The sequence below is a fragment of the Pygocentrus nattereri genome, chromosome 16 (assembly GCF_015220715.1).
Source record: "Pygocentrus nattereri isolate fPygNat1 chromosome 16, fPygNat1.pri, whole genome shotgun sequence".
Classification (NCBI taxonomy): domain Eukaryota; kingdom Metazoa; phylum Chordata; class Actinopteri; order Characiformes; family Serrasalmidae; genus Pygocentrus; species Pygocentrus nattereri.
This window is the reverse complement of record NC_051226.1, coordinates 29,548,722-29,576,646: the sequence shown is the minus strand read 5'-3', so window position 1 is coordinate 29,576,646 and position 27,925 is coordinate 29,548,722. Positions and strand designations below refer to the sequence as shown.

The following is a 27,925-nucleotide window of genomic DNA, read 5'->3' as shown; positions in this document are numbered from 1 at the left end:
GTGGGACAGAAGATAAGGGCTTATTGAGTTAACAGCTTTCCAAAACTTGACTGGGCTTGACTGAGAGCTAGAAATCAGATTCAAATAGTAGTCTGATTTAGCTTTCCTAGTCAGAGGTGTGCATTTATATCAATGTGTTCTTAATGCAAGCCAGTGAGATTCCTCCTGTCTGTCTAGCATGTTTCCAGGCTTTATTTCTTGCCTTAAGGAGCGACGATATTTCATTAGAGAACCAGGGGCTTGATCTATCCTTAATTCTGTAGTTTTTAAAAGGTGCGTGTTTGTTGACCACAAAGGCTGTACTGAAGTGCTTAAGTGCTGTATCAACATTCTGAAGTTCAGAGGTGTAGTGAATATTACTAAGTAGCAAGATCGTGTTAAAAGGCCTGCTCATTAAAATATTACAATTTTCTCCTGATTACCATTCTAGAACCAGACATTTTCATTTGAGTACTCCTGATGCACATGGTTGGGCAATAATCACTAAAACCTAGATCAAAGACTCCTGATGCTGTAATTCAATCACTCCTATTAGTTAAAAATAGATCAATCATGGTTGACTTGAGAGTGCTCCTTTAAATTTGGTCTGGTTGGATCAGTGATCAGTTGTGAGAAATTAAAATCATCACACAGTTCTTTCACAGTTCTTTACACTGCTTTACCAGTTTAAGTTAAAATCGCCCATGATAGCTTCTGAGTTCAAGTATTTAGATAACAGCTCTGCATTACCTTTAATGGCATATGAAGGAGCAGAAGAAGGTCTGTATACCCGTATTACATTGACTGAGGTGTTTTCTCCTACAGTTATTTTCAGAGCTAAAAGTTCAAAGCAGTTTTTCACAGTGACGACCTCAAGAACTGTAGTAGAAAAACATGACTTGACATACATTGTTACACCACCACCTCTTGAATCTCTGTCACATCTATACAAACTGTAGATATTTAAGCATCACAATATCTGGGACAGTCTGTAAAATCATAACCTTAAGTTGGTTTAGTCGTTCTTGCTGCAGGGGGTTTCTTATATTTAAATAAATTAAGCCTAGATCACTTCTGTTTCAAAACATGTCGGGGTCCATGTCGGGGCGGTTTTGAGAGCTGTGGGGCTGATTGTGATCTGAACGGTAAAATAATGTTAAATGTAGGAGCATTTATGAAATTTCTACTACTGTTCTTCCTTTGGGGGCTAAAGGAAGCGGACCCAATCTGCATGGATCAATTCCATCTTTCAAGTAAAAGGATGGACGATTCTAGAAGAGGTTGAAATTGTCTATAAAAACCATGCCGGTGGAAAGACAGGTTTTTTTTTAACTTTGTTTTTTTTTTTTTGTATCCAAAAACTGATTCAAACTGTGACTTGAACATGAGGTGACAAAGAGCGAGCTACAACTCTCTTTTCCCCAGTGGAAACCAGAAGAAATATTCTAAAGTGAAAGACCTGTAGCAGCCATTAGGTGGAGGTCTAACATTACAAACAACAACTGAAAACTTCCATTGCATGAACAGACTATATTCGTGGTCTACTAAGACCATGACACTTAAATTTGAATCAAAGCTATTTTTATGTCAAAGTAAAGGTTAGGTTCAAAACCTGACGGCAACTTCTAATGCCAGTTTGTTTTCAGTACAAGCCCTGACCAAGTCCCACATTGCTTAGTGTCTGACATGAAACCAGACCAAGGGATCTCATGGATTTATATACACTGGCTGAAGTTGGAAGCCAGTACAGGTCTTATAAAGTAAAGCGATATAATTTATAACCAAATACGTGCAGACTTCCTATTTGCTGTCTTAAGCCTTCTCACATTATGAATTTATTGAGTTGAGAAGCTCCTCAACTCTCCTTTCCACTCCCTGACCCAGACCAGCCTTCATAGATCAGACAACATAAGGGTTTCCAGCCCCATAGAGCCACTGGCTGTGGTTGGCTTCCAGTATTGGCCGTTTGAAGTATCCCACCACTCTATTATGACTCAATAGAGGCTGACTTTTTTTCTTAATGTAATGGGCTCACTAATTGTTGCTGCTACTTAGCTATCCAGCAAGGTAAACATGAGGCAATAGGATGAACTAAGAACGCAGATGCAGAGCTAGATCTTCAGGTTCCTATTCCTTTATTGTGAAACTGCAAAAATACAAATATATAATTACTATGTCATACATGTCTCAATGAAGTTTAGATTCTTACAGAATATGAATCTCACTGAGATGCCTGACACTGTTCTATCTACAGGAGGATCATCACAGTGCATTTGTACAGTTAACTGCATTGGCAATCTCTACTTATTGACATACACTATATGGATAAAAATGATTGGGACACCCACACATTACACCTACAGTAGCTTTTATGTCATCCCATTCTAAATACATAGTCATTAATATATAGTTAGACCCCCCCCCCCACAATTTTGGAACGTGTATGTGGGAATTTTGCCAATTCATCCAGAAGAGCATTTGTGGGGTTACACACTAACTTGCAATCTCCGTTCTAGTTTATTCCAAAGGTGTCCGATGGGGTTGAAGTCATGGCTTTTTGTGGAGCAGTCAAGGTTTTCCACACCAAACTTACCAACCTTGCCTTTATAGACCTTGTTTTGTGCAGTGGGGCACAGTCATGCTGGAAAAGGAAAGGGCTTTCCTCAAACTTTCCTCAAGCTTAATTTTATCCACCTGTTAGCAATGAAATCAATAATTAGGAATGGGTATCCCAATACATCTGTCTATATAGAGTGTGTAGTAAAGGATTTTAAACCATTCAGTCAATTAAATTAACTAGCCTTTTTTATAAATTATTTTAGTTTTTTATTTTTATTGTTAAAAGACGTTCATATTCCATCTGCAAACAAAAGAGAAAAAGCATTAAAAATCAATAAAAAATTGTTTTATTTGCTGTCAGCCTAATATGCTTAATATTAGCAAGACAGCAAGCCAGTGTTTTATACTGTCTACACTTTGCTAGATTTCTTGAAAATAAATAACCATAAACCATAACAAGTGGTAGGCTTTCTTGCTGCTCTCAAGCCTTTTGTTTTCCTTAAATCACTAGACTTTGCATGTGTGTGAGATATTGAATAACAGAGGTCTTACGGCCTGCAGGTCAAATTCATGGCATCATCATGCTGTTGAACATCTTCTCTTTAGCTTTGCAGTACGTTCTGTGTGTAGTGCACATGCTCACAAAGTTCTTCTTGACGTGTTTGAGATAAAAATGTACTAGCTATTGTCTTAGTTCCAGTAAAGGGTGTTGACGTTACTGTTAATGCTACGGCATACAAAGACATTTTTAGAAAACAATATCCATTCAACTTTGCAATAAATTTCAGGTCCTTTCCTCTTCCAGCATGGCTGTGGCCCTGAGTACAAAATAAGGTCCATAGAGACATGGTTTGACAAGTTTGGTGTGGAGTAGCTCCAGTGGAATGCACAGGGCCCTGAGCTCATCCCCACTGAACACCTTTGGGATGAATTGGAACGTTGTTTTGGAATTTGTAAGGCCAGTCAGTGATGTCGACAAGACTTTCTTGTCCAACATCACTGACTGTTCTTACAAATGCTCTTTTAACAGGTTGGGCACAAATCCCAACAGGCACACTTAAAAATGTTGTGGAAACTTCAACCATCCGATTGTCTTTATTCTAAAGGGTCATCTGTGATAACGGCAGATGTGAACATTAACACATATTAGAAGTGACACACTTATTTTTAAATACCATTTTTCACAATGCTGTATTGTGGCACTCTAGGATACTGGAACAGTGATGAATCATGAAGGAGATCAAACAGGATTATCTGAGAGCTCTTTCAGAACTGTAACAGCGCCAGAATTAGAGTCAAGATACATGAAAAAAACCACTTAGACTGCCTTTTATAATGGTTTATAAGCTGTGAAGCAGAGATTTGCTCAGAATCCAAACATTTTTTAATACTTGCAAAATTAAATGGGTCTTCTTCTTGAAAGGAAATACCTATGGGACACATTGCCTTGCACAGACTTCATAGGAAGGGAAACCTAAGCTACCACACGTGCTAGGTTTTTTCTTGGAGATAGTTTGCACTGTAGTGGTGTTAGTGACAAATGTCTCTTGAGTCCATTGTAATTTTCTAATGTATTCTTTTGCTTTCCAGTTTACTGTGAGTGTGGCTTTCAGGGTCATTCACACTCTAATTTGATGGCGATTTTTAGTTCTCTTGTTTATTTCTTGTAAGCACTGGACTGGAGATGGGGACAGGTAGCCAAAGTTCTCTGTTCGGCTAAAGTGACTAAAATGGTTTTCTTTCCAAGGTTACAGACTCTTTCCTGTTATACGTTCCTTTTATAAACATCAATGTCAATACAAAGAGAAGAACACGTCATGTTGCATCATTCTACAGTTACATTGAGAGGCCTGCTGTTGCATCATTATAGTATGTCTATTGTTTGCACTACCCTGGTTTAAGGCTTTCTGGGAGTTTATATACTGATTGATTTACAAACTGATGCTCAGCTAAATATTGGGAAGAATTTATCACATTCTATTATGCATAATGGTGCTTGTGAGAACACTGGTGAGTGGGATTTTTCCCCAATTGGAAATGTTTAGGATAAAATCAGTATTGAATAGATCAGCATGATGAATAATAGCCTCAAAAGAATTTTTTTATCAATCAAATCAATAAAAGCAATAATAATTTTTATGTTATGACAAAATTAGTGACAAAATAAGTCTCAATTCCAGTTTTTGACATGAGACCATTGAACAGTTCATGATCCACTACTGCTTAAAACATCACATACATTCTCCTGAAACCAAATATCTGTAGTGCTTGGACAACAATAATCATTAGTTGTTACTTAAGTTTTCTTGCTTGCTATTTGCACAGTTGATCAAGTACAGTATTTATAAACTATGAAATGTTTAACTATGTTCTATTCGTTCAGTCATATCATACAGTAGTAATACAATCCTAACTGCTAACACAGCAATCATAGTTTTCATTCCCGGAGCCTATTGTTTCTCTAAGAGTAGCAGCAGCACCCAGCTCAGCCGTTCACTACTCAGGCTTTAGCAGCCTCTTCTTTTGTTTGCCAACTGCAAAGAGGAGACTAATGGGCTATAGCTCAATTTTAGCTTATTTTAGGTATTGTCTCAAAGGCATTTCCATGTAAAGTTGTTACTTCTGCTTTTAATCTAAACCATATTACCCTCCTTCCCCCACATCCACCCTCAATGCTTTCCAAAGTCTGTCCAAAGTTGGTCGTTTCTATGATCTGTTTTCAAGGGACTCTGAAGAGGGGGTTGCAGTTGAGGCAGCTTCCAAACACTCTGCCAAGCTCAAAAGCAGCTTTCTACTTACAAAAATAGTGATTATTTACTGCAGATTTTAAAGCTTCGGAAACAGCCATAGACTTGATAGTAGGCATTGGCAAAAGGGCTTTGTCAAAAGAGAACTGTATGTGATAAAAGGTTTGGATGATGGTCACTGGACTTCACTTTCCAGCAAAGTTTCAGTTGAATAATTATAGCTGTTTCCCAAATAGATATATTTTCTAAGCACTCATTAGTTAAGCAAGGACAAACTAGCTTTACTTCGCTTTGATTTCCATGACAGACTGGAGGAGTGATGCAGCGTCCCTGATTTATCCTCTGTTAAGAGTGCAAGAACATCTTTGCCCTTATATGTACATAACACAGCTATGTACATGTGTCTGGATCTGTAACCATAAGGGTTTGTGTCCTGTGGGTGATTTGCTTCCATAATTTTCCAATGTTTGTTTTTTACTGCTGGACTGTTTTTAACTGCTTTTTAAAGTCTATTCTACAATTTTTAATTTTTTGAGTTTCTAACTTAATTGGAAATAATGCCAACATATCCAGAAAGGTAGTTTATTAAAAAACAAAAATATGACAGACACAGAACATTGTTTCACTGGATCATCTATTTAGTTCAGTAGAGTCCAATCTTATCTGCAAAAAGCCATTGTAGGGTTTCATTCCAACAAAGCAGGATTATTGTCCACAATAATCCACAAGTAGAATCAGTTATGCTCCAACTTGTTTGGAAGCCAAAGGGGTATCAATCAAGTCGTGAAGTCATCTAAAGATCCAATGCATATTATGAAGTCCATTCCACCTTCTCCATCCACTGATATCATCACTGTGATATGCTGGTACTTGTGGCATGTTATGTCATCAAATTATTGAAATTTTCACACACCTTCTTCATTGGCTTGCAGTGACCTGATGCCTTTAGGAACATAATGTAAATTTGTTTTTACTAGCATGGTCTTCAGTAAAAAGCTAGGCTTATCTGTGGATGACTCTGTGACTGTCATGGTGTTTTTGGAGGAGTGTTCTGGTTGGGATGTGATTTAATATTGTGGCCAGCGTCTGAATGACTGTTAAAGACAAGACAGCTCCCAGTATAACACATCACTAGGCATGATGCAATAATGAAGTAAGTAATGATACAAACATTAAAAACCAAGCGGAATATGGATCAAGGCAGTTCTGTTCATTGCAATACTCAAACCTTTCTTCTGTACTTTCTTTCTGCTTGTATAACATTTGATACATGTGGTCAGTAAGTGGGCCCTGGATTGAGTTTGATCAGTTGTGCTGGCCCAGAAAAAATTTAAAATTACAACAACAACAATAACAATAATAATAATAGTAATAATTTTTTGGGTTATGTTTGGACTAAAAATGCCAGCACTCAGATTATTTGCCCCTTTCATTTTCTAAGTATGCCTTAATGCTTTAATGCCTTAAAGCTGTGATGTATGACATGAAATAAAGATCCAAGCAACTAAAGTTGGCACCAGTTAAAAACATTTAAAAGATGAAAGAGATATAAACCATAATGAGCTTGACAGACTAGTTCTATAAAATCTATTTTCTTAGCGCTGAAAAAGAAACGGACAGCCTCAGGTGGCCTGATCATGACCTCAGAGATTATATATCTTACCCTTCTAGTGGCAGAAGACATAAAGAGATGAAAGCATGAAGAAAAGACTGCACTGGGCAACACTTTACCCAGTAAAGAGCAACAGCTTTTTCAAACGGTCCCACATTCACAGCATGTTTTTGCCCTTTGGCATGAGTTTGCCCTTTGGCATACTGTTGCTATGGTGATGATGCCATCATGTCTGATTTCAAAGGGAGAGTAGGCAAGGTCATAATTGAATTGCTTGCATTGTTTGGCAACTGAGGGAGACCGCTGGCCTGTGTGGATTGGCTAGTTGAGAGGGACAACAGAGCTGGGCTTTCTTGCCACCTGAATCATGTCCTAATTAAACAAAGAACTCACTCACTAATCATACTGTGACCAAATGGTTAAGAGGACGGGAAATTCTTGACTAAATTAAGGCAGTGCAGTTGTGGATTTTGGATTTTCTGCAGTTTTGAGCAATCCATCCTTACAAGTCAACAGGATTTGTTTTTTTTGTTTTTTTGATCACACACTTCTCCTATGTAACCCAATCCTGGTCCTGCACTTGTACTTTCATTAGTAAAGCATAAGTTTAAAATGTGGTACTGAAGGCTGACTGAAAAGTGCATTTTTAGTTACACAGCTGTTGTCCAAGGCTTGGGGCCCCCAGTCCTGGTCCTGGATATCTACCACCATTAAAAATTCAGGCCCAACCCAGGTTGGTTCAATACTGGTCCTGGAGATCTACTGCCTCACAGAGTTTAGTTCCAAATGTAATATAACACACCTGATCCAGGTCATCAAGCCCTCCTGCGGAATCTGACTATAAGAGCTAGGTACATTGGATGTGAAGCAGGACTGGACAACTCCAGTCTACACATACACTATATTACTGTGGAATATTTAGCAGCGAGGAAATTTCATGACTGCACTTGTTGCACAGGTGGCATCCTATCACAGTACCATGCTGGAATTCACTGAACTCCTGAGTGACCCATTCTTTCACAAATGCTTGTAGAAGCAGTCTGCATGCCTAGGTGCTTGGTTTTACATGCCTGTGGCCATGGAAGTGATTGGAACACCTGAATTCAATGATCTGAATGGACGAGTGAATAGTTTAGGCAATATAGTCTATGTCAGAAGTATCAGGTTGGTACCGTATGTGTGAATGGGAAAAAATGTTTAAAGCGGTAAAGAAAAAGATCTATGTAAAGATCTATTCATCTAAGAATAACCAGCAGCTCAGTGGAGGTGGTGAGAAAGAGAGAGAGAGAGAGAGAGAGAGAGAGAGAGAGCGTGAGAGAGACCAGTCTATTCAACTTGATAAATGACAGGAGACCATGCAATGAGTAAAGATGAGTCACAAGAATCCAACCACTTCCAGGCATGAGGCTTTTATCTTGACCGAAGTGTTTGAAATACAGACAGAGGAGGAGGCAGCTCCACTCATAACTTCTAAATAAACTGAACTTTTGTTTTCAATTCACAAATTGAATGTGCAATGGGAGCTGCCTGTAAATTCTGCAGCACATATTTATTTGCTTTACCCAAGAGAGTCAGAGCCCAACAAGTGTTTTTAACAGGAGAGGCTGCCAGCCAGCATTAAAGTCTGATATTGGCTGCATGACAAAGGGCAGAGTGTTATGAAGAAGTTTGCCTCCAACCAAAGCATAAGTTGTTTACTAAGGAAACTAAGATTAGTTGAAATACTGCAGATGCTTTCCATAAAGGCAAGGGTCCCATCTCACGTAGACAATACTATTGTTCACGAAAATGAAATCGCATGCAGTACAGTAACTTCAGTTTGGTACAAAATATGCAAGTTCAGGTTTTTAAACAAAGCTATATAGTCCAGTTCCCATAAACCACAAATGACCTAAATGATATTCATTTAAATGCACAGACTTCCACTACAGAAAAACTGAATGCAGCATTAGGGCCTAGGAAAGGAAAGTGTTCTCAGGGTCAGGGTCAGTCAAACTTAACACCACTTTCTGGAATAACGGGGGCACCTTGGCTGGGGTCCTGATGTAAAATACAACTTATCATGCCTATCAAGTATTTTTGCACAGTGAGCCACATTATTTAGGACCAAATACCATAAAAATGCCCCTTGTGTTATATGACACCCTGGCATGGTGAGGGAGAATGAGAGGCAAGAGTAGAGCCAAAGAGTTTTGTACTTTATTAAAACAACAAATGACACTTGAGAGCTTCTAGCTCTCCAACACAAAAATAAAGCCTGTTAACTGTCAGGCTTATCTTTTACGCCTTGGGGCTCCTCTCTCAACACCTATGGAGTGCAAGAGACACGTATTAGTAGGCAGGATGAGAACTGTGCACAGGTAGGCATCATAACCTATCAACCTGCTGCTCTGCCAGGACCAGCTTCCCGCTCCACAGATGGTTGCTATAAAATGATACTGTATAAAAATACTTTTTTGGCATTCTGCTAATTTATTCATACTAAAAACACAGTAACTAAAAAACAGAACAAACAGTGATGGCACAACAATAAATTAAATATTTGCAATAACTCATCTATCAATTAGCAGTTCATCATTATTAACAGGAAAAGGCCAAGTTATACTGTGTTAGGAGTTCAAAATGAGAAGTGTGTCTGTGTGCATTATTTTATATATATATATATATATATATATATATATATATGGACACATGCGCACACACAATTTTCATTAAACAGTAGAAAACCACTACATCGGTCATGTATATTAGTCTTAGTCTTTAGCTTTTCATCTAAAGAAAAAATATCTTGTTTTTTATCTCCTGTCAGGACCAACTCAACTGCTAAACATACAATTTCATTTGTAAAGCACTCAAAGTAAAAGTAAGTGAGTTTACAATAAATCAGATGATTTAAAGAGCAAACAAACAAACATTAATTCTGAAAAGCCTTTTACATCTGATTTTTTATCTGATCTCTGGTCGGCCTGCCAATAAAAACAGCACAAACAAAATGAGCCAACATATCTTTCAACTTTCAGTCCTCTGCTACTTTTGAAAAAAGCTGGAGCACAGATGTTTTCTTGCCTTTCCACACATACAGGATTCCACGTACCAGCATAACTACCTGAAAATCTTATGGCATATCTGGGTTGTTTTTTCCATTTTACTCACAGCCAAAGTTCCTTCTGCAATTAGTTTTTTTGACATGACGTACACTGTCTTATTACAGAAAAAAATCTTCTTGGTTGAATATACTCAGAATGAAGCAGATAAGAAAAACAAAGCAGGCGAATGACATGTTATGACAACAAATTATGGTGCAATTTTCAGAGAAAGTGGAACTGTTTCTTTTTTGTCTCAGACAGTTCTCAGGAATGGATTGCTTAAGACAAGCGAATTGGAAGGTTGTACGGACATGTAAGTGTGTGTGTGTGTGTGTGTGTGTGTGTGTGTGTGTGTATAAAGTGTGTAAGTGCGTATGTGTATTTATATGAGTGGTTCCCAAGCCCAGTCCATGCTACTGCTCTAGCAAACCTAACCCTAATCTAGTTCATGAACACCCTGATAATATGCTAATGAGTTCTAGAAACTGCATGGCATCAGATCATCATGGGCTTGAGGACCTCTTCTTTATGTGACAAGACAATCAGAACATTTCCACTTTAGAGTTGGGGTAGACAGCCACTACATCATAGCCCTCAGGGGGCTGCACTCTGGCTTTGGCATGGGTCTCGCAATACAGGTTGTCCTCGATGAAGAAATATCCCCGCTGCTTGAGGTTCAGACCACAATCATCACACATGAAGCACTCTGGGTGGTAAAGCTTGTCTCTGGCCTTTACGATGGTACCACTGTGAAATGACAAAAACATCACTAGCATATAATGTAATGGAAAATCAGTTCTATATTTTGTTTCTGAAAGATAATGAATGCTAAGTCAGCAGTTGGCTTTATCTGTTAATGAACATTTCATTAAAACCTGCAATATATTAAGACGTGTAATAGACTGATACACTGAACTGTATTCCTTTCAGTTAGTTCTCTGTTTTATAGAGGTTTATTTAAAACTCGTATTTGAAATAGATAGAAAACATCTTTGTCATTATTTATGATGGGTGCCGTTTGATTTAAGGTGGCTTTTTTATTTCCACTATGCTATTGCTAACATAATCCACCTCTCTGCCTGCAACAATGGCCACAATGTGTTGCACTTCCCTTGTAGTTCCTTCTCAAATTACATCAACTGTTGCTTATTGTGAGTGAGAGCTACCTATAATCTATAACTCCGGGCAAGCATGGACAGGAGGATGATATTTTTAAAAGTCATATCTCTATTACTTTCCTTCACTACTACTGTATTGTGGCAGAGGTGTCCCAGCTTGTTGGTGTTTGCCTGCCTTGCTTCATTATTCATAAGGCATAGCCTGTTTTCTCAGAGGTATCAGTATTTTATATATTACATAGCTATTAAATCAAAACTGCATATCATAGATCTATGAAATTTGTATGTGGCAGGAAGCTTTGAGAGTCATTTTCATTATTAATTAGATTTTTTTATTTTCGTGATTGTAAAAGAAAACAAGGTATTGTTTTATCATGTTTTATTTATATTTAATCATGTTTTATCTATTCTTCTTTGTTACTTTTTTTACTAATTTGAGGTATCTTTATTTCAATGTAAAGCTCTTTGACTGACCTGCAGTGTTTGACAGGTGCTATATAAATAAACTTGCCTTGCTTAGGTTTAACACAGACAATATTCCTATACTATAGTGTACTGTATATTTACAGTACAATATACAGAACAAGGCATGCTGTAAACAGACAAATAAAACTCCAGTCCTAAAGGATCACAACATTACAGAGACAAACACTGTGGCACTGCAGAGCTGACTTCCTTGACACACTCCCTCCCATGACCTGAATTTAACACCCATAGAGTAAAGACAACTAACCAGACAAATAAGACGTTTAATCAGATATTTGGAGAAGACCAACACTTCTATTAAACGCTTACACATTTACATAGAAACACACTTCTGAAAGAGTAATACTCACACAATTCCGTTACCACAGCGTGTGCATTGAGGCAGCTTTTGTAAGCCAGCAAGAGGGGTAATGGGGCTGAGAATAGGGGATCGGATTGGTGATCGCACACCTCTTGCTCCAGGTCTGTCCACTTGGGAAGTACCTGAAGATATGAACAGAGATATCTCGGCAAAACTAGAGTATAACCATTTATGCCTTCAGTTGGAAATCGCTACAAACATTTTGCATTAATGTTGTTTCTACTTTTAATTTGAACATTTCATTGTTAATATCTTCAAATGTTTTTTTTCCCTTTCCTTTTTTCTCTGAATGTTTAACTCTATTGGGAACTAAATCTAGGACAGCAAAGTCAAATGTCTTCTCAGATACTTATGAAGCCAACCACAATGCCACACCATGAAATGGCCAAATTATGGCCAAATTATTAGGTATTAGGTTCAGACCAATTGAACAAGAAAAATCATTCCGCCCTCTTTCTTTTCTCAATAAAAATGATTCCAGGGGTTCCTAGTTACATGAGACAGAGAGCACATTCCACACATATGCCCTCAGCCAAACAGGACATCTGACACTTTCAAGGCAAACCCTTTTGGTCATAAAATGAGCCATCCCTCAGTGTTGGGGACTGAAGTAGCACAACTAGGACAGCTAGAGCTTGAATCAATCAACCTTTATTTTTGCTCAAATACATTGAGGGCATCCTCATTTTCAATGTAGCTGAGCATTTACAACATTAAAAGGTATTGGAAAATTAAAATGGACTTTAATCAGGTTAAACCAAATTGAACAAAACTACATAAACAAACAGAAAAAAAAACATACAAGATAAATGGCAAAAGAATTAGGAGAAATGTGGGAAATATAAAATAAAACAAAGGTAACACAGGGCCCAATGCATTACATTATTGTTAAATCCAAACCTTTGTAAGTATCCTAAAAGAAGACTGGTTAACGGTGTCAAAAGCTTTGGTTACGTTTTTTTTTTTTTTTTTGGGAGCACAGTGCTTTTTCTTGTGGGTTTTTCTAAAGACTATGTAGAGATCATCTGAAGCCAGTGTGAGTGTTTGAATAGTCAACTCAAATAATTTCTTTATGAAAATGGTGTGCTGTTTAACAAACATTCTAAAATTGTAGCTAAACATGACAGTGGGAGAATGGTAGCTTAGGCTGAATTAATGTTCTTCACACTTCACTCCCAGGTCAATTGCCATGCACCATCCAGATGTGGCTTGAAATCCCACGTGCCTGTTAGTCCCCAAGACTGCAGCTGGGGTTGTGGCATTGATCCAGGCATAGACTGAGACTGCAAATGTTTTTGGCATGTTGACTCATCTTTTATACTGCTTGTATAATAGTGACTGTATATCAGACTCTCATTCTGTAAAATTTTACAAATTCGCAGAAGGTACAACATTGTTGGGATTGATGTCAAATGAAAGATGAAACCGCATACAGGAACATGGTTAGAAACTTAGTGGAGTGGAGTGGAGTAGGGTGAATAACTAAAGCCTAAATATTGAAAAGACAAAGGAGTTGGTGGGTGCTGCCTTTTTTAGCTTCCCGGGGACAGCTATCAGTTCATCTCTTAAGTGGGAGAGCAACACTGTTATATTATTGGGGAAAGCTCAGTCTTTTCATTATGAGTCAACTAAAGAAATTTGATGTGTCTATAGACTGTATGATATGGTTTAATAGAGCTATTGTGGAAAGTGTGTTGATCTTTTCCGTAAGTGTCTGGTATTTCAAAGTTTCAAAGTATCTTACGCAAAACATCTCAAATAGTACCTACCCTTCCACTATCGGGCTTTCGAACTCCACTCCAAAATCTTAACCATTTTTATATTGTGAATGAATATATATTGTTTGTGTGTTTGAACAGCAATTAAAGAAATTTCTACTAGTCTGACTGATATTGCAATAAAGTATTACAACTTGAAAGTATAAAAAGTAAACATACTAGGCTTATGACACTGCAATAAGTGATGTAACTAAGTATTCTGGTTTCGCTCATTTATGCAATTTATGAAAGACCAGAGGCAAATCCACATAGAGAAAGCAAAAGAATAAGGCAACAAGCCAGTGTGTTACAGTAACTGTACTCCTCCTCACATTGTGCCTGACAAAAACCCTTATCCTGGTACTCAGTTTCTGTAAATGTAGGCCTGAATGGACAAGTTTAAAAAAGTGGAGATCGAATTTGGACAGTGATGTGGTGTAATTTTTTTCAAAATACATTTTACAGACCTGCGTGTTGCTATTACAAAACAATAGCAAGAATATGTACACATCAATCAGAAAGCACAACATTGCAATACCTTTTTTCTATATACCTATGACATGAGCACTATTGCAAACATGACAGATTCAGGATTTTGAAACTTTACATTAGCATGTACTATTCAATACTGGGCTATGTTGAAAATGTATATGTTTTGTTTGTGTATATATATACATATACACTGCTCAAAAAATAAAGGGAACACTCAAATAACACATCCTAGATCTGAATGAATGAAATATTCTCATTGAATACTTTGTTCTGTACAAAGTTGAATGTGCTGACAACAAAATCACACAAAAATCATCAATGGAAATCAAATGTATTAACCAATGGAGGCCTGGATTTGGAGTCACACACAAAATTAAAGTGGAAAAACACACTACAGGCTGATCCAACTTTGATGTGATGTCCTTAAAACAAGTCAAAATGAGGCTCAGTATTGCGTGTGGCCTCCACGTCTGGGCATGCTCCTGATGAGGTGGCGGATGGTCTCCTGAGGGATCTCCTACCAGACCTGGACTAAAGCATCTGCCAACTCCTGGACAGTCTGTGGTGCAACGTGGCGTTGGTGGATGGAGCGAGACATGATGTCCCAGATGTGCTCAATCAGATTCAGGTCTGGGAAATGGGCGGGCCAGTCCATAGCTTTAGGAGGCATTAGGAGGAACCCAGGGCCAACCGTACCAGCATATGGTCTCACAAGGAGTCTGAGGATCTCATCTCGGTACCTAATGGCAGTCAGGCTACCTCTGGCGAGCACATGGAGGGCTGTGCGGCCCTCCAAAGAAATGCCACCCCACACCACTGCCAAACCGGTTATGCTGAAGGATGTTGCAGGCAGCAGATCGCTCTCCACGGCGTCTCCAGACTCTGTCACGTCTGTCACATGTGCTCAGTGTGAACCTGCTTTCATCTGTGAAGAGCACAGGGCGCCAGTGGCGAATTTGCCAATCCTGGTGTTTTCTGGCAAATGCCAAGCGTCCTGCACGGTGTTGGGCTATGAGCAGAACCCCCATCTGTGGACATCGGGCCCTCATACCATCCTCATGGAGTCGGCTTCTAACCGTTTGTGCAGACACATGCACATTTGTGGCCTGCTGGAGGTCATTTTGCAGGGCTCTGGCAGTGCTCCTCCTGTTCCTCCTTGCACAAAGGCGGAGGTAGCGGTCCTGCTGCTGGGTTGTTGCCCTCCTACGGCCTCCTCCACGTCTCCTGGTGTACTGGCCTGTCTCCTGGTAGCGCCTCCAGCCTCTGGACACTACGCTGACAGACTCAGCAAACCTTCTTGCCACAGCTCACATTAATGTGCCATCCTGGATGAGCTGCACTACCTGAGCCACTTGTGTAGGTTGTAGAGTCCGTCTCATGCTACCACGAGTGTGAAAGCACCACCAACATTCAAAAGTGACCAAAACATCAGCCAGAAAGCAGAAAGGTACTGAGAAGTGGTCTGTGGTCCCCACCTGCAGAACCACTCCTTTATTGAGTGTGTCTTGCTAATTGCCAATGATTTCCACCTGTTGTCTATTCCATTTGCACAACAGCTGTGAAATTGATTGTCAATCAGTGTTGCTTCCTAAGTGGACAGTTTGATTTCACAGAAGTTTGATTTACTTGGAGTTATATTGTGTTGTTTAAGTGTTCCCTTTATTTTTTTGAGCAGTGTATACACACACACACACACACACACACACACTCAGACACACAAATTGTATGTAAAATTATCCACACTCACATGGGAAATTCTACATGATTGAACTGCATTTTCTTTTCAATTAAATTAGAAGTCTGAAATTACGGTCTGAATCGGTTGTGCTCACCTCCATTTTCAGCCTCCAGTATTCCCTGTAAATACTTAAAGGAGCCAGACTGTTTGGGTACAGACACTGGGTTTTCATGGTCCTGCAGCATCTTGTAGACATCAGACTCTGTGTCAAAACCATTGTGAAAACCAGGGTGCTTCACGGCTGGCTCTGGGCTTAGGAAAAAGAGGTCAAGTCTTTGAGGTGGTACAATTTAAATGAAGCAATTACCTATCATAAGGATGGCAACTTCCTCTATCAAGTCAAATGTAATCCAACTTAAAATTATGTTCCTTTTGTAAACAACATTGAGCATTACAGATGCTGCACTGGATCAAATTATTTTATGCTGTAATTAACTTCACAATTGCCCCTAAGAAACAAAAACCCCATTTTCAAATAATAAAGCACTGTTTTTTTAACATAAACTGAGATCTTAATAGTGGTATTGCTTTTAAGACCATTTTTAATACCAAAGTTTGGGAATCTTTAGGGTATAAAACACTACACTATAATCAAATAAGTATACTAAATGACATAAATACCATTGCTACAGTTACCAAATAGAGAGCCTAAGCACATAAACCACAAAGACATATGGACACTTGACACTAACATTATTGACTAAAAACACTCAAATTTGCTTCTCCTATTCATCATTTTTTCCACTGCACTCCACTGGCTCACAACAGAGCAAGTACAGTATTGTTTGTCTTTTAGCTGGAAAGTGCATGCATACACCTTTATTGCCTGCTAATATTTGCAGGTGATTCTTTGTGTAGTTTAGGCAAAAGGTAGAGCCAGAAGAATACTCTTCACAAATAAGATGTCATGACATACCTGTTTGAAGAACTGAGGCTGAGACTGGCCATTTGTTTGGGTAAGGCACTGCTGCCATTGTTATTTGTGAAAAGGCCAACAGGGTTGTTGTACTGTGGCACAGGCCTTGAATTGCCATTGTTGATGGGCACAAAAGAGGTGGTACTTTTGGGGGCCAGGGTTTTGGGAACAGGGCTGAAGCCACTGCTGATTGGTCTGAAATTCTGCAAGGAAAAGGACAAGGTCATTAAGAAACAAAGTTCCTCATACTGTATGCAGCAAATAATTCCTCAATTATATAAGCACTTGTAAACATGTCCTCTGAAATGTATTTAACTAAGCAGACAAATGTTATAAAACATGCTTACCAAAAACATATATAAATGTTTAATAATGAGGTCAAAAAACAACTTTATATTTGCTGGGCTTACAGATTTAGCTTGTACATCGTAGACTGCTGGCTTTGAGTTAACCTTGGTTTGGAGGGGAGGGGGATGCCTTTAAAGATTTGCCATCACTTGCACTGCCTCTAATGCTATGCTAATCACAAATTCCCAAATCACACAGGCAGTAATGTTGCTGAATGCTTTAAGTAACATACTGCAGTCATCTTTTCGTGATCCTCTCATTCATGTTACAAGATCACTTGGGCTGGTTACTTTGCAAATGCACAGACTATTTGGCTTGTCCTATGATTGCATAATTTACTCTATAATATTGGAGTTTTAGAACTTTGTGGACAAAAACAAAGCTGTCCTATGGGTACCCCATGTCTGAAAAAAGTGCAAAAAAGTAACAAAAATCCACAACTGTTCTACAAATCTGAACGGTCTCATTTGCACCAACATGTCTTTTTTCCAAGAAACTATTTGATGATGGCATAGCTAAGTCCTCACTGACTTGAAGCTCCACAGACCACCATGTAGACACAAACTGTAGTGAATACTGCATGTACACTATTAAAATGTGTAGTGCTGGTCATTTTAAATTTTCAACATATGAAATTCAAATACATATTCTCCAAAGAAACTTGCACAGGTTGCCGGTGTGACATTCTCTTATCTGGTCTCCCTAAAAAAGCCCTTAGTAGGGTACAATATGTATAGAATACTGCTGCTAGAATCTTCAACTGTTTGATGCAGACTGACCATATCTCCCCTGCCTTTCAGAGAGTTCACTGTTTACCTTCTTGTTTAGTAAGAGGTTCTTCTTATTATATATAAAGCTCTGTACTGCCTGGGTCCCCAATATCTGGTTGAGTTCTTCATTTATATGTCCCATCCTGTACCTTATGGTCAAGGTATTTAGGCCTTCTTCATGCTCCAAGGTTTAAACAGACCTCTATGGGTGGTGGATCATTTAAAGCAGTAGCTCCCAAATTCTCTAAGTCGATCTGGGAAGCCTCCTCTCTATATCTTCATTCAAACCTCTGTTAAAGACACTACACTATCAGTGTTCTTCTTACATGTAAATGTAATGTCTATGATGTTTTTTTTTGTTGTTGTTAACTGTGTACATCCTGTTTAATTTTCTCATATTCTATTATTGTAAAGCGTCCTTGAGCATGGGAAAGACGCTATATTAGTAAAAGTGATAATGATAACGATGACCGTCATGGTTCTACCTGCTGTGCTCGTCCCCTCTGATGTCAAGGTCTAGGATGTGTTATAAAGTACATAACTACTGCAATGATAAACACTGTGTACTTCTAGCTTATTTAACACAATATTTTATAGGACTTTGTTTATAGGACTTAAACTTCCAAGTTAGCTAGACATTTAATTGTTTTTGTTTAGCCTAAACCAAATGCACATTAAATACATTAGCCAAGTGGCGCTCTGCTTGGCAGCAAAAGTGGATAAGAAATAAACAAAGAAAATAATAATTCTCAGAAACATAGCTATACATTTTGAGGGAGGAAGTGCTGACAAATAACAGTAAAAGATAAAAGATGGTAAAGATTTTTTTGATTTTTAATCACAAAGTTTATTTATTAGAAAATGTTGTGTACTAGGAACAAAATATGAAAAAGTAAGGATTTTTACAGTAAGAATTTTTAATAATATGAATTAAAGTTTAACATTATTTTCTTTTGTTCAAATTTAAGTGACCTGCTGAAAATCTAATTACTGTGGCAAAGTCAATGTATTTCAGCTTTTTTTTCTATTTTTCTTGATCTCAGGAATTAAATTGACATGTGTTAAAATTAAATGTCAACTACAATCCCATTTTCAAAAAGTTAGGATGCTTTCCAAATTGTAAATAAAAACAATGCAAACCATCTATATTTCATTGAAAATAGTACATAGGCAATATATCAAATGTTGAAACTGAGAAACGTTATTGTTGTTTGAAAAATATATGCCCATAGCGTAGCACCTGTAGGCGGTTCACCACTCTATGAAAGACTGCATGGACAAATAGTCCAGAACAACATTTCCGTAAAACGTAAAACAGCAAAGACCTTATGGATTTCATTGTTTACTGAATATATCAATAAAAGATTCAGAGACTCCAGAAAAATTTCTGTATGCATTCTATTTTGTTGCCGTCTTACTTCATGTCATGTTCAGTTTCAGGAGGTAGTTCTCCACAAACGTACAGGGCAGCTGGATGAGGGGTTACCATTGAAATAAAATGTTTATACAAAATTTTTCATTTAACTGTTCATATAAAGCAAGTTTGCCCATTCACTTCATCAGAGTGCATCTTCTCTGCAACAGAAAACGGTGGCTCTCAGAGCTGACTTCGTTTCAATAAAGACTTGTGACTGCGTAGAATTTAGTTGCCATAGCCACCGGAACCCTGGTGGAGAAGTATTGTGGTGACTAGGGGTGGGCGGATCGACCCAAAAATCAATACTATCGATTCCAATGCTGGTATTGGATGGATAATAGCGTGATGAGATCCATTGTTGTCTACGTTCAATCCGTTGCTCTATGGTGCGAAGCATAATGTAAAAGGCCAAATGCTTTGAGTTGGGAGAATGGGTGTGACTAAAATAGGGTAAATTAGGGTGTGAGACCACACATTTTTCTGTCCAATAGCAGTGACCAGGGGATTTTAATCTCCCATTCTCACTGCTGTAAATTGGGCAGCTTGGGATAGACCATTGGAAGGGGCTTAGGAGGGACCACTGGGAGGGACCAAGTACATGCTGATGAAGGACCGTGGCAGAAGAGCATGCCTCTGGAACATTGTTTGTGCAGATATAAGCTGATGCTTGATTTCTTTACACAAGGTGAAGCACCAGGTAGTGGGCTAGCCTATCTGCATTCGCTTTACAATCACTGCACTCAAATAGCACAACAGTCTTACCATACAACTAGAACAAGAGTGTTTGTGCACGTTGGCTGACCTGCAGCACGATAGAAAACTGAAAGAACAGCGCAAATTCTACCAGATATTTTTTTTTTATGCAACGTTTTTTTTCACCTGTTCTTTATGCTGAAAGTTAGAGTGAATTTAATGGAATGGGAGAAAAGAGGTTGTCAGTAGCAGGTCATTTAACTGATGTAGCTGAGATTAGAGCTGGGCAATATGACTGTATACATTCAATATTGTGATCAATCTCATCACAATGCCACAAAATGCTTTCATGAATATGTTGCTGATATAATTAGTACTTAAAAAAAATCCCAACTGCATGTTTGATTACAAAGAGAGTATAAGTAGTCCTGTTTCAGCAGATTTAATGCTGTTCTGTACGTGATATGTTGTGTAAAAAATAATTTGGATTCAGTTTTTTAGAGTCATTTTTAAATATTCCACTATCTTCTGTTCCAACGTGTGTGTTGACACGTTTCGTGAAAACTTCTTGTTAATGCCAAATGTAGGAGTGCAACAATTATTTGACTTAGTTGACTAAAATGGACAACCAAATTAGTTGGCAACTAATTTAACAGTCAATTAGTTAGTGATGTCATCATGCATGTTTCTTGCACTAACTAGGAATGTTTTGACATTAGTGCTTTAGTCAACAAAAGTGCGATGGCAGCCTCAAGAACAAAGTTATCAAAAGTGAGGGAGCATTTCATGATAAACTCAAAAAGTCAGTTGTGTTATTCAGCATGGGAGCACATCTTCCATATTGGAGCATCTGAAGAGGAAACACATTGGTTCACTGGATGAAGAAGATTCATTTTGTTAATATAGCTGGTTAGCTAATGTTAAAGAAGCTGTCTTATTTCATGTTATGAGCTGTAAGTTCATCTAATTCAACATGCACGTTCTCCTGAATCATTAATGGAAATGGAACAAAAAAGCACATAACTATAATTCTCAGTGACCCTGTTTACTTACTTTCCAAATAATATTTACAGTTTTAAACATGGCATTGTTCTTAACACCGAGGTCACTGGTGCAAGTCTCCAGGAGTAATATGTTAAGGTAGAGCTAATTCGGCAGATAGAATTCATTTTCACAGTTGACCCTCAACACAGCTAATATTCTTGAACATAATGTAATCGTGTGGATGGAATATTCTGATCATTTCAGGAATCATGATTTTGTTTACACAGACAGGTGGATACATTGATAAAACATATGCAAGCAATGTTTAATGTGAAAATCTTTCATGAGAAGCCTTTGTTTTAGCATTTTAAACAACTTTCCACTATCATCCTTATGGGATGTTAAGAGCAGATCCTATTTTATATATTATTGCATTCCTAGTTTAAACAAAAATTCTGCAACCAACAGTCTGATTACATTTTTTTCTTTGTATATTTCAGTTTTACAATGACTTCATAAAACGCTTAGCCTGACCAGGTCATCTTACTCATAATCTCATATTCTATTTAAATTATATTCATGTGTTTATTATTAACAAGAAGTTTTCATGAAATGTCACAAGACAATTTAGAACAGAAAGTAGTGGCATGTTTAAAAATTACTCTGAACTGAATCCAATGATTTTTACAAAACATTTCATATACTGAAGCACATTAAATCTGGTCAAACAGGACTACTCATACTCTCTTTGCAATCAAACATGCAATTGGGAAATTATTTTTTAAGTACTAATGATACCAACAGCATATTCAGAAAAGCATTTTGTGGCATTGTGACAAAATTGATCAAAATATTGTTGAATCCAATCATATTGCCCAGCTCTAATTTCAGCTATATCTGTTAATTAACCTGCTGCTGACAACCTCCTTTCTTCCATTTCTCTCCACATAAATTCAGTCTTTCACATTTAGTTTAAAGAACAGCTGAAAAGAATCACTTTGCATCAAAACTTTTGTAATGACTCACATGAGGTATTTTAGTACATTTATGAGCATTGTTCATGTTAAACATGGGGCTCTGCAAATATCTGGTGGAATTTGCACTGTTCTGCAAGTTTTCTATGCGAGACAGGCCAGCCAACGTAAAGTTTTTTGGCACAATAATTTATTTGAATGATAAGACAGTCATGCTACTTCAGTGTAGGAAAAGCGGTTGTAATGCAGATGCCAACAGGCCCACTACCCAGTGCTTCGCCTCATATATGTCGTAAGAAAGAACACTGTGCCTCAACAAAAAAAAAACAAAAAAACAAATCTCCCATATCTATAAAAAACTAATGATTGACTGTCAAGACAATACTTTACATCTCAAAGGACAATGGGAATTGGAAATGAATATAGTAGTGGAGGATGAAGTTTGGGAAAATGTATGTTCCAGTTGTCACAGGGGGGATTGGAAGCCAGCTATGGAAAGAATTCAATTGGAAGGTTAAAATTAGGTATTTCAGGACTCCACTGGTTGCATGTGTTTTTAAAAAAACTCTACCAATAAATGTTGGAGAAACTGTAGTATGGTTGGAGATTATACTCATGTGTCCTGGGACTGTCCAAAACTAAAGATATTCTGGAAGAATATTAAAGAGTAGTTGGAGAAAATTCTAGAAGTTCATATTCCCATGGACCCATTACTGTTCTTGTTGGAGGTGTTACCTGAACACATGTTTACCAGTGACCAGTGCTACATACTGCATGTTCTGTTGATGATTGCAAGAAAATTGATTACGGTTAATTGGAAGATGCCTAATCCTCCAACAGTTGTACAGTGGTCACAAAAACTCTAGCATGTTTATATGATGGAACACATGACAGCCCAGCTACAACTAAAAGTACCTGTTTTTATAAGAAGATAGGAACATGTTATTGTCTACCTTAGCTAGGGGTGGGCCCTTTTTTATTTTTAATATTTTTCTTTTATTTTTTTTATTGTTTTATTTATTTATTTACCCCCCTCTCCCTCCTTCACCCTCAGTATATGTGAACATGTGTCTGGAGCTATAGATTGTGTGGATATGTATATGTGCTCATGTATTGTCCCTAGAACATATATGTTAAGTGAAGCCCCAATCTCAAGGTGAACTTGTTATATGTTAATAGCCAGTCAATGTGTGTTAATGGCAATAAAGTTAAAAAAAAAATGTAAACAAAACTGAAACTTGAATCCGATGGCTTACTTAGCGTTGGGTTGCAAAGAGTCCCTTCTCTTCTCACTCTCTCTGGCGGAGCCTTGGCCTGGAGGTCAGCGACCTCTCTTACCCACCAGAGAGCTCATTTTAAAGGTGTCCATGCTCCTCTCCTCATTACGCACAGCTGCACTAAATCAAAGGAAAGGAGCAGCTCACACCTGTGTGATCAGTGGTTTTGGCGGCTCCATCTCTCTACCACCACATTCCTCCCCCTTAGAGCACAGCCACCAAGGTCAAAGGTATGGCGAGGTCTGGTGGCTGGGCCCAAGCAGGAGAGGCAGTGGAAGAGAGGCAGAGACCCCATGGAGCAAGTGGGAAGTCCTGGTGGTGGCTCCATGGAACTCTCCCGAACACTCCAGGGTGCTATATTTCCTCCAGGACGCCAGGTGGTGCGCTCAACATAATAGGAGCCCTGGTACCTGACGGGGCACCAGGAGGCGTTGTCAGCACCAGGGTGCCCCTCAGGACACGAGGCGGCGCTGGTGACGCAGACAGCTCTGGAGTGTCCTCCGGGACACCTGCCGATGCTGTTGACATGGACTCTGGGGTGCTCTCCGTAGCACCTGGCGGTGCAGTTGATGCTGGGGTCCCCTCCAGAACACCTGCCGGCACTGTCCACTCTGAGGTGCTCTCCAGGACACCAGGTGGCACTGTCGATGTGGGCGGCTCTGGGGCGCTCTCCGGAGTACCTGGTGGCACTATCGACCCTGGGGTGCCCTCCAGGACACCAGGCGGCGCTGTTGACGTGGCCAACTCTGGGGTGCTCTCCGGAGCACCAGCTGGTGCTGTCAAGGTGGGCGGCTCTGGGGTGCTCTCTGGAGCACCAGGGGGTGCCCAGGCATTGGGCCGTAGCAGCCACTCTAGCCAAGGGAAGTCCTCTCCCCCTCCATGGGCCTGCCCTCTCCAGGCCCACCTCCCCACCCCTGTGAACTTGGCCCATGGCCAGGAGAGAAACGACGGGGCTCGGGAACAAGTGTGTGCCATGGACATGCCCCGGCATGGGCCTCCAACCACCCCGGCTCATCCAGCAGAACACAGTGGGGAGAGAGAAGGGGAGAAGCCAAAGTACGGCGGGAGGGAGAGGGAGCCAGAAGGTTCGGGTGGACGGGGGGAGGGGATTCCACTGTGCTGTGCCGCTTGTCCTCCAGCAGGAGAAATGGCAGGTCCTTGAGGGTTGGGAGGACCCACTCCACACTGTCGTCATCCTCGACCGAGTCCTCAAGGAGCACACAGCAGCAGCAGCAAAGCTCCTTCGTCCCACTGGTACAGTCCTTGGCAAAGTCAAGGTGAGAACAGAAAAATTTCTTTTCTAACTAGGCAGCCTAGCTGCACTAAGTTACTTCAGACTTCTCTGTTGTATCTGTGGCACATAAATGTACTCATTTTTTGTAGAAAGCTTAGCAAAGTAAGACAATATTCAATAGGACACTTCTCTTTGACTCCAGTACATCTATTACAACTCTTGAATACCAAGTTTTCAGGCTAAATATAGAGATGTATGTTAGGTTTCAACTTTCTTTAGAGCCAACTTTTAAAAATGTACAGTTCTACATGTGATGTTTACCCTGCAAGAATCACGTATCAACAATTTTTCATTTTACTTTAGCTTGTCTACATTTAAATCTACAATTGGCAATAAGTGAATGAGAAACTGCTGTGGCAGCCCTGTTTGTTAAAATAAACAAGCCTGAGCAACATTTAGAATATTTACATTTTACCAATTAATTTGAACATGATTTCCTGTTTGGTGTTTATTCTCTGAGGCAGTAAAGAAAAACAAATCATGCTAGATCAAGTGCTGCTTATAACTGGATTGTGAACCACAACCACATGCTACAACCAGAACATGAGCAGGGCGAATACTGCAGCGAATACTGATTGGCATGAAGTCTTTTTTAAAATAGGCTGGGAAATTCAGTTTGTGAAATTTAAGTAGTTAAATTCAGGTTATGAAATTCAGATCTGGAAATTCAGGGAAACATCTGCCGTACTCAGGAAAAGCAAACAAGCGAAGATCTAATTGAACTCACATCTGGCCAATCACAAAACATTGTAAGGTCACTGGAAGGGGCTTCTTTTTCACAAAGTACATGCCACTGAAGCACCATGGCAGAAGAGATGGAACATTGTAAGCTGCTTGTCGGAAGAAAAACTTGTATCTCGAAAATGATAACTTTTACAGAAAAAGGAAACCAGACTTTTTTCCAAGTATTTCTGGGCCGTTTCTTTTGGTTCACTCTTAATGAAATTTACAAACAATGTGAAGGATGACAGGCATTTTCAAATTATGTCAAAAACTGAAAAATATAAAAAATGGAGATACGAGATTTTCTTCCAACAGCAGCGTTATTCTTTCACCTCTTAATATAAGCTCACATCTGATACTAGTATTTATTGTTTTGTTGGTTGTTTGTGCAGATAAAAGCTAATGCTTGATTTCTTTCTTACGACATATATGAGGCGAAGCACTGGGTAGTGGGCCTGTTGGCATCTGCATTACAACCGCTTTTCCTACACTGATGTAGCATGACTGTCTTATCATTCAAATAAATTAGTGTGCCAAAAAACTTTAAAGTCAATTTGTAAGAAAGAGTGTTTGAGCACGTTGGCTGGCCTGTCTCGCATAGAAAACTTGCAGAACAGTGCAAATTCCACCAGATATTTGCAGAGCCCCATGTTTAACATGAACAATGCTCATAAATGTACTAAAATACCTCATGTGAGTCATTACAAAAGTTTTGATGCAAAGTGATTCTTTTCAGCTGTTCTTTAAACTAAATGTGAAAGACTGAATTTATGTGGAGAGAAATGGAAGAAAGGAGGTTGTCAGCAGCAGGTTAATTAACAGATATAGCTGAAATTAGAGCTGGGCAATATGATTGGATTCAACAATATTTTGATCAATTTTGTCACAATGCAACAAAATGCTTTTCTGAATATGCTGTTGGTATCATTAGTACTTAAAAAATAATTTCCCAATTGCATGTTTGATTGCAAAGAGAGTATGAGTAGTCCTGTTTGACCAGATTTAATGTGCTTCAGTATATGAAATGTTTTGTAAAAATCATTGGATTCAGTTCAGAGTAATCTTTAAACATGGCACTACTTTCTGTTCTAAATTGTCTTGTGACATTTCATGAAAACGTCTTGTTAATAATAAACACATGAATATAATTTAAATAGAATATGAGATTATGAGTAAGATGACCTGGTCAGGCTAAGCGTTTTATGAAGTCATTGTAAAACTGAAATTTACAAAGTAAAAAAATGTAATCAGACTGTTGGTTGCAGAATTTTTGCTTAAACTAGGAAGGCAATAATATATAAAATAGGATCTGCTCTTAACATCCCATAAGGATGATAGTGGAAAGTTGTTTAAAATGCTAAAACAAAGGCTTCTCATGAAAGATTTTCACATTAAACATTGCTTGCATATGTTTTATCAATGTATCCACCTGTCTGTGTAAACAAAATCATGATTCCTGAAATGATCAGAATATTCCATCCACACGATTACATTATGTTCAAGAATATTAGCTGTGTTGAGGGTCAACTGTGAAAATGAATTCTATCTGCCGAATTAGCTCTACCTTAACATATTACTCCTGGAGACTTGCACCAGTGACCTCGGTGTTAAGAACAATGCCATGTTTAAAACTGTAAATATTATTTGGAAAATAAGTAAACAGGGTCACTGAGAATTATAGTTATGTGCTTTTTTGTTCCATTTCCATTAATGATTCAGGAGAACATGCATGTTGAATTAGATGATCTTACAGCTCATAACATGAAATAAGACAGCTTCTTTAACATTAGCTAACCAGCTATATTAACTTAATGAATCTTCTTCATCCAGTGAACCAATGTGTTTCCTCTTCAGATGCTCCAATATGGAAGATGTGCTCCCATGCTGAATAGCACAACTGACTTTTTGAGTTTATCATGAAATGCTCCCTCACTTTTGATAACTTTGTTCTTGAGGCTGCCATCGCACTTTTGTTGACTAAAGCACTAATGTCAAAACATTCCTAGTTAGTGCAAGAAACATGCATGATGACATCACTAACTAACTGACTGTTAAATTAGTTGCCAACTAATTTGGTTGTCCATTTTAGTCAGCTAAGTCAAATAATTGTTGCACTCCTACATTTGGCATTAACAAGAAGTTTTCACGAAACGTGTCAACACACATGTTGGAACAGAAGATAGTGGAATATTTAAAAATGACTCTAAAAAACTGAATCCAAATTATTTTTTACACAACATATCACGTACAGAACAGCATTAAATCAGATGAAACAGGACTACTTATACTCTCTTTGTAATCAAACATGCAGTTGGGATTTTTTTTAAGTACTAATTATATCAGCAACATATTCATAAAAGCATTTTGTGGCATTGTGATGAGATTGATCACAATATTGAATGTATACAGTCATATTGCCCAGCTCTAATCTCAGCTACATCAGTTAAATGACCTGCTACTGACAACCTCTTTCCTCCCATTCCATTAAATTCACTCTAACTTTCAGCATAAAGAACAGCTCAAAAAAATCGTTGCATAAAAAATAAAATATCTGGTAGAATTTGCGCTGTTCTTTCAGTTTTCTATCGTGCTGC

At 38.6% G+C, this 27,925-nt stretch overlaps 1 protein-coding gene across 1 annotated transcript in view; it reads right to left on the bottom strand.

The window, feature by feature from the left end:
• Nucleotides 1-9,074: 9,074 nt before the first annotated feature.
• The window catches only part of pdlim4 (PDZ and LIM domain 4), a 46,071-nt gene continuing 27,220 nt past the window's right edge, over nucleotides 9,075-27,925 (bottom strand). The window contains exons 4-7 of the mRNA XM_017705318.2: nucleotides 16,852-17,054; nucleotides 16,030-16,187; nucleotides 11,938-12,070; nucleotides 9,075-10,730 (exon numbers count right to left, since the gene is read on the bottom strand). Coding sequence (XP_017560807.1) covers nucleotides 10,526-10,730; nucleotides 11,938-12,070; nucleotides 16,030-16,187; nucleotides 16,852-17,054 — 699 coding nt within the window. The 3' untranslated portion in view covers nucleotides 9,075-10,525. The remainder of the gene's footprint in view (nucleotides 10,731-11,937; nucleotides 12,071-16,029; nucleotides 16,188-16,851; nucleotides 17,055-27,925) is intronic.